The 7500-nt window shown below is 37.1% G+C and overlaps 1 protein-coding gene across 1 annotated transcript in view; it reads left to right on the plus strand.

Moving 5' to 3' along the window:
* The window catches only part of LOC122244054 (uncharacterized), a 23817-nt gene that overhangs the window by 6586 nt on the left and 9731 nt on the right, over positions 1-7500 (plus strand). The window contains exons 3-6 of the mRNA XM_086552619.1: positions 161-353; positions 672-869; positions 2450-6451; positions 6606-6751. Of these exons, the coding sequence (XP_086408745.1) occupies positions 161-353; positions 672-869; positions 2450-6451; positions 6606-6751 (4539 nt within the window). The remainder of the gene's footprint in view (positions 1-160; positions 354-671; positions 870-2449; positions 6452-6605; positions 6752-7500) is intronic.

A 7500-nucleotide genomic window follows, 5' to 3' on the forward strand; every position in this document is an offset into this window, starting at 1 on the left:
TTTGTTCCCAGGATCTATAGGTGATTTAGATAGGTAGTAAATGAACAAGAAGTTAAAAATCACTGGTTTAAATAACAAGGAATTAAAGATAATATAAAAAAATGATTTAGGAATTAATTAAAATTTTATTAAATAGCCATACTTTTTTGTTCTTACTCAGTGGTTGGAACCTGAAAATGACCTACATAACCGAATATTCTGACCTCTGGAGTAAAGTGTTGGATTCTGAGCCTACAGTCTTGTCCCAGGAATCATACACAAAAATCAAGGACAAGTATGTGTCCTTGTTCACCATTACTTCATCCACTCCAGAGTTTCTACAGTTGACAAAAGAGTTGAATCAATTCAACAAAGTATGTAATGTTATTTTTATTAGTATATTTTTTTTTGAATGGAGTAGTTTTTGCTGTTAATCTAAGAAATAATATATGATACTACAACTTCTTTTTTTCCTCTTGTATATATTGAACATTGATTTTAGAGATTGATGAGCTTTCATATTTTTATTTTTTTCATAATCCAATTATTCTAGTTGTTTTTTCCTTGGCCAAACAAACAAAGACTTGCTGTAAATATTCATTTAGTTCATTTTTTGCCTTTTTTGAACCATATATAGTATTCCTATACAAGCTTTGATAGCTAAAGACAGATTTTATATTCCCAATCTGAAGGCTCGAATCATACTGACCATGATACCAAAGGACACCGAAATTACGTTGATTCCTCACTGTAAAGAGACCATGAGGCTAGGGATGTGGGAACCTCCTGAGGAATACCGTCCCTTCCTGTACATGATGCTGATTTCCAAAATGTCTCCGAAGAAGGCCATGAAGCAACATAGGAAACATTACCTTCAGGTTATGTCTCAGGTGAGGAAGGTTCTTGAAGTAAGAGTCTTTTAGTGGTTTCCCTTCTGTTTTTTCCCGTTTTTGTTTGTCCCAATTTGTATACTATGAAAAGAAAGCTTTTTTGAAAAGATTATTGAGAACTAGATTAGTTGTAAGCTATCATAATGTTTAACAGTACCCGGCAGGATAATAAAAACTGCACTTTTGCATCAGTTGGTCTCCTCCAAAATGCCTACTGTATATATATTAAAAGTAATGTTGCATTCTGTTGAGATAAAGTGGAGGTAAGCTTTTTCAGCCCATGATGCTTTTTATTATATCATCACAGTTGATTTCACCATTTTTCACATTTTGAAACTGTGGTGACTAATTGAAGCTCTCTCTGAATCCAAGTAATTACCAAACTACACTTTGGTTACTGTGAGATAAAATCTTTTTAATTTTCTTTAGCAAATTTATGATACTAATCACATGAAATGTGATTCGTATAATTATTTATCAAACTCTGATGTGTATCATTCAAAATAGAAATTCGCAAAGATAATAATGGACTTTTTTTTGTCACTGAATGCTTATAACAAAAAAAAAAATGGAGCATCAAATGATTACACATCACGATGAATAAACACTGAATCAAATGCAGCAGATTGACTATTTGAAGTGCTTCACCAAAGAATTTGATATGACATTTAGATTTACTCTTAACCCAATGACGACGGTGCGTCACACTCATGTGACACAGCCAATCTCCCGATGACGGGGCGTCATGCCAGTGTGACGATTACAATGCAATATTGCAATCGCCCGGCATTGGGGTTTTCGCGTAGCGCGTACCCCGTCGGGAAAGGGTTAAATCACCTTTCCACATAAATTGATTGTAATATCTTTATAATTGTTTGTTGTTCATGAAAGTGACTGATGATATCTGTTCAGTATTGCTTTTTTTAAATTTCACGTTTTGTGTTAGACTTAATTGATAAGCAAAATTATGATTTACTCTTAATATATTGATAAAACATCAGCTTTGCTTTCAATAATTCAGGATCTCTTGGTATGTGATTAACCTGTTAAGAACAGATAATGTGATATCACATCATGGCTTGGCTGATCTTCCAGCTGGGGACATGGTATTACACCATGGATTTTTGTACGGTTGCCACCCAAGTGGACAAATAGTTTGTGACATTAGCCTTCCCATTCCGAAATACCAAGTTGTAATGTTCAGGCAGAGCCAAAACCACCCCATCATTAACCCTATGACGACGGTGCGTCACACGAGCCAAACTCCCGATGCCGGGGCGTCATGCCAGTGTGACGATTACAATGCAATATTGCAATCGCCCGGCATAGGGGTCTTCGCGTAGCAAGTGCCACATCGGGAAAGGGTTAATGGGTTAAATCACTGACTCATTTACTCATTCATTTGATTTTCAGAGTTTGTAAAAAGAAGTGCTTTAGAGATTAACCTTTTGTTATCTGTGACAAAGCCCACTTAACTTCTTTACCCACATTTTTTTTTTGTATTTATTCACTTTTATCAACAGGTATTTTATGTTTGTATTATGTGTATTTTTTGCTATTCATATTGGTTTCATTTTCAGATGAACCAGCATTCAACACCACATCCTTTGCTGAAAGAGAAAAAAGCAGACAAGGAACTACCAAGGAACGAAAGCAAAGGATCCCCAGTTGACAAAAACAGCCATAAAACAAGGAAGATGGAGCACCCAAGAAGCCCCTCTGAGTTGAGGGAAACTGTTCATGAGAGCAAGACAGATAAGAAGTTGGACAGAGAGAGGAGAAAGGCAGACATCTATGGCTGTTCTTCAGGTAATGACAAGGATAAGAGGAATGATGAACACAGAAGAAAGGAGAGCAGTAAGGGAGACAAAGAACGTGACAAGGACAGGGTGAGAGATAAAAAAGATACTCATTTTGATAAAAATAGAAAAGAGAGGAAGGATGAAAAAGAAAATGATGTTGAGAGAAAGCACAGATATAAGAAAAGAGAAGAGGAGCAAAAAGAGAAAGGAATTGAAATATCACACCAGAAAATTGATAGGAGAGAAAAATCTGACTGGAAAGAGAAAGAAAAAAGGAGTAGGACAAGTCCGGAAAAAGGCAGGTCAGACGAATCGAGAAAGATCCAGAAAGAGCACGACAACTACAAGCACAAGGCAGATAAAACTGACATAATGGAAAAAACAAAGAAAAATGATGAAGAGAATACCTTGGAGAAAATCAAAACAATGGAATCGTCACTTAAATCTGCCATTAAGAATGAGTCAAAGTCATTTCCAAAGGAGTTGAAGCCTATCAATAGTGTTAAAATAGATAAAGGGGAGGACTCTGGAAAAAACAATTTGAAATATCTACATAAATCAGAGAAGCCATTTGACAAGAAGAGCTTGCTCGACACCAAAAAGTTAAACATGATCTTTAGTTCCAAGGACAAAAAACGACCTGATTTGATTAAGCCAAGCATGCTGAAGAGGAGTGCCAAGAGGGATTTAGACCAGGCCCTGAAGACAGTCACTCCTGATCTCATTGCATCTTCTGAACCTTCTTGCAAAATTCCTGGAACTAATACACAAGAGCCCAACATCTCAGGGGGATTCACTAACATGCAGAAAAAGACAAAGAATTCTGTTAAGGATGCTCTCAAGGGCACTCTTAAAAGATTAACATCAACATCAGAGGAACAAAGAAAGGGTTCAAAGGAAAAGAGTAAAGTAAAATCAAAAGGAAAGAAAGGAATCTCCCAAGATGAATGTGATGAACTAACATCTCCAAGAAGTAAGAGCAGTGTTAAGGATGATACTAATATTTTGGATAACAGTATTGAGACAAAAGAGGAAGTTCCCAAGATTCAGGAGGAAACAGTCCCTGTGTCAGCAGAAAAACTGCTTACATCCACTTTACCATTTCATCCATCTGCTACTCCTCCCATTTCCCTCCACAAAAATGAAGAACCAAAAGAAAAGAGGGACTTGGAGAGTACAACACAGAGTGAAGAGGAACCTGTTAAAGAACATTATGATAGAGGGACAGAAAAAGACAGCAAAAGCAATGTAAAGGATGCTTTAGATAATTTCAAAGAATTCTTCAACTCAAAACTTGGTAAAAAACGGAAATCAGAATGCACAGAAAAATCCCTACAAGAGATGCAGAGTCCAAGCAAAAAGCCTAGGGTCATTAATTTGACAAGATACCCAATAGAAAACAACATCTTGAATACACCACAAGCTTCATGCTACCCAAATATATTTAAGAATATAAAACATAAGTACAAAAATTCACTTCTAAGGCAGCACCATGAAACTACAACCAAAGATGAACTAGGAAGAGACATTCCTGAAGGCAAAGTAGATGATGCCATTGGACTTACTAGTAATCTGCCTGAATTAGTGGAATTATCTACTAGCACTGAATCAGTTGATCCTAACTTGGTGAAGATGTTGCAGTATGATTTCCCAGATAGAAGTAAGCAAGTTATTGAAACTGAACCAGTTGATCTATTCCTTCAAAAACATGAACCATTAGATCTAACTCTTCATAACGAAAGACCATTGAATCTATCCCTTCATGAAACTACATCTGAAGCTGATGTAATTCAGGGAGAAGAAAACTCACTGGCAGAAACAGTATCATGGAAAGGAGTTGCAGAACCAGAGACTACCATTAATAAAACTCCCTGTAGCAAGAAAGGAAAGGAGTATATACTTGATATGTTCCTAAACTCAGTGCAAGATGGGACGTGTGCTAGTCACCGTGTATCAGGTGAATTGTTAATGACTACACAGGAGAGCTCTCCAATCCAAAACATAGTTAGCAATGCCAGTACACAGGACCAGAAAGTGGAAGGTGACCAAATTCTTTTCCAAAAAGAGATTGCTTTGAATGATAAAAGCTTCACACAAAAGGATGCTACTTATGTGTATCATAAGGATGATTTCCATCCAAATCTACCTAATAAATTGCCTCTCCAAATTCAATATCCAATGCCCTGTGTTGAAATTCAAGGTTCTGAGAAGTTTCCCAATCTTGACCATTTTCCATCCTGTAAAAAAGGCCCTTTGCCAGGTCAAACTGGTATCCCTAATCAAGACCTTGGCCCAGGTCACAAGCTTTTAGGTCAGTCATTGGGGCAGTCTTCATCTGATCAATTATTCATAGATGAACAGTTGTCTGGTTCATATCAGAATGATGATAATGATCATCCAGTTGACCTCAGACTAATGATTTCAGGAAAGCAATCAGTCCATGGTGAATATTTTACCACAGATAAGCTGTTGGATAAAGTTCAACTTCCAGACAGTGAGTGTCCTATTACGAAACAGTTTCTGAGTCCTGAACGTGGCTTTGCAAATGCAGCAGCTCATTCCTCCCCAAGGATGGTAATTAAGGGTGAGTTACAAAGTAAAGTCCCTGTAATTCATCCATTACCCGGTTTACCTCCTTTGACACGATTGTCAGACTTACGACCTACAAAGAGGAAGCCAATATCCATTCAGGACCCTTTAGTGTCTGGTACAGGAGCAGAATATAAATCTAGCTCATCTCTGAGTTCTAATTGGTTACCAGCTGCTCCTAGTAATTCAAGGTCATCTCTAACAGGAGAAAGTGTCTCTAGTCATGGAATAGGTATAGATTGTAAGGAATTGAAATCAAGTGAGATCATTGATATATTTAACCAAAGGGACCATTCAAAACCAGAAAGTTTCAAAGCAAATGAATCCCAAGAAGCATGCATTGCTTCTTGCAGTTTGGAAACAATAGATCAGAATAATTTTGATACCTCTCTGGAAAAACTTTCCACTTCTGTTTCTCAGGAAATTTATGCAGCTAAATTTAGTGATAGTTTTGAGATATCACCAAATGCAGACATAAAGGAAAACTATCTATTAAAAACCAGTTTTGCATCTTCAAATTTAAATAATTCAACTGTTTCTCGTGATGTATTCAGTCAGAGTAATAGTTCACTAGATTCAGTCTGTGAAGCAGGTAATACATTTGTGAATGCAAAAAGTACTTGTGTAGAACCACTTGTGCTACAACAGCTTAAAAAGAAAATTAATTTTTGGCAAGATAAACTCTACTCAAAATCCAACATTCCCTTGACTAATGGGATTACAGCACTATCAGATTTCATGAAGAAGCCAACGGTTATCCCTCCTGAAATAAAAAAAGGAACAGTTATTTTAGGAGATGAAGTAGCAAAGTCTAGCCTGCATATGAAGAAGGTGTTACTCGGCACCCTTTTAGGTCCCAGTAAAAAAAATCAGCAATTAGATGAACAGGTTTCAAAGAAGGTTGTTGCACTGGTTTGTAAAGAAAAATGTTGTGTTACTACAAATGCTTGCCTTCCCAAGCCACTTTCACCGAATATGAAAACCCCATACCCAGAGAATTTAGAGTCCCTCAGAGGAGAAACCCAGGGGCAAAGGAAGCTGATAGAGAACAAGAAGGTTCTTCTTACCCTTCTTGAGCCATCAGAACTCACTTGGGATGATGCTGTGTCAGGCATTTCAAAATCGTCTCTTCAGTCATCAAAGTATATACATTTGTTTAATGCAAATGAAAGTGATGTGTTGAAAGCAAAGGCAAGTAGTTGTTTTTTTATTCTGTGGATTTAAAATTGATATCAGTGAGGATTATTTTTTATTTATATTTTCTGAGAATATTACCTATGTCAAGTTTTTGCAATCTTTTCTCTTTTCCATTCTCCTTATTATTATTGTTTTTTTTCTGTTTAAGATCTTTTGTCGAGCACATCAGATGACTTATGCCACCTTGGATGGTCTTGTAACAAATGGAGGTTATATGCTGGTCCAGCACAGTTCTGTGAGGAATTTGTTATCATCTCCAGACCTGATACTATGGTGTACTCAGCCAAATATCAAGTAAGTCGTAGGGAAAAAATTAAACTTATTGTGCAAGTAGATACCTAAAAAAGTAATTCAGTTAATCATCTAGATAACCTGTCATAGCCTTTACTTATTTTTAAAATGTTTGGTGTTATGTGACATTAGTAAGTAGGCACACACTTGGTCTAATGCAGTAGTCCCTAGATTCTTATCATTCTATAATGTTGAAATAAAAGTGACTGCTGTAGTAACATGTATTAACCCATCCCCGACGGGGGAATTCTAGCCTTGAATGTCCAAATGCCGGGGCGTTCGAATTATTAGGCCTAAATCAATTGAATGGCTGGCACAATACTGTGCCGCCCGGCAACTGGGCTTTTGAATGCGCGGTACACATGCTGTACCACCCGTCCTGTGTGGGTTAACTTAACCCGTTAACGAGGGGTGAAGTGTTTTTTTGTCTTACAAGATGCAGGAGCTCTTGACTGACAATGGGTAACAGGACGTTCAGGGATTTTGAATCATTTTGTTATTTTATTGTGCTATGAGTAATGAGTGATTGATATTGACAATTGCAGTCATAATTATTATAACTGCCATAATATTAAGCAAAATGGGTTTCAACTCACATCCAAAACCTAGATGGCACCACTTTCTTCTAGCACTAGCAGGAGAGAGAGCCTTGAATGGCACCCATCTATGGTCTCTAGCAGCACTATCTCTATAGAGTAATGGCACATAGCAAGTTCCCGACCTCTTGTTCTAAAGTACCGCAGATGAAAGAT

This window comes from Penaeus japonicus, unplaced genomic scaffold (assembly GCF_977035675.1).
Source record: "Penaeus japonicus unplaced genomic scaffold, GWHDUDI00000001_assembly GWHDUDI00000027, whole genome shotgun sequence".
NCBI lineage: Eukaryota > Metazoa > Arthropoda > Malacostraca > Decapoda > Penaeidae > Penaeus > Penaeus japonicus.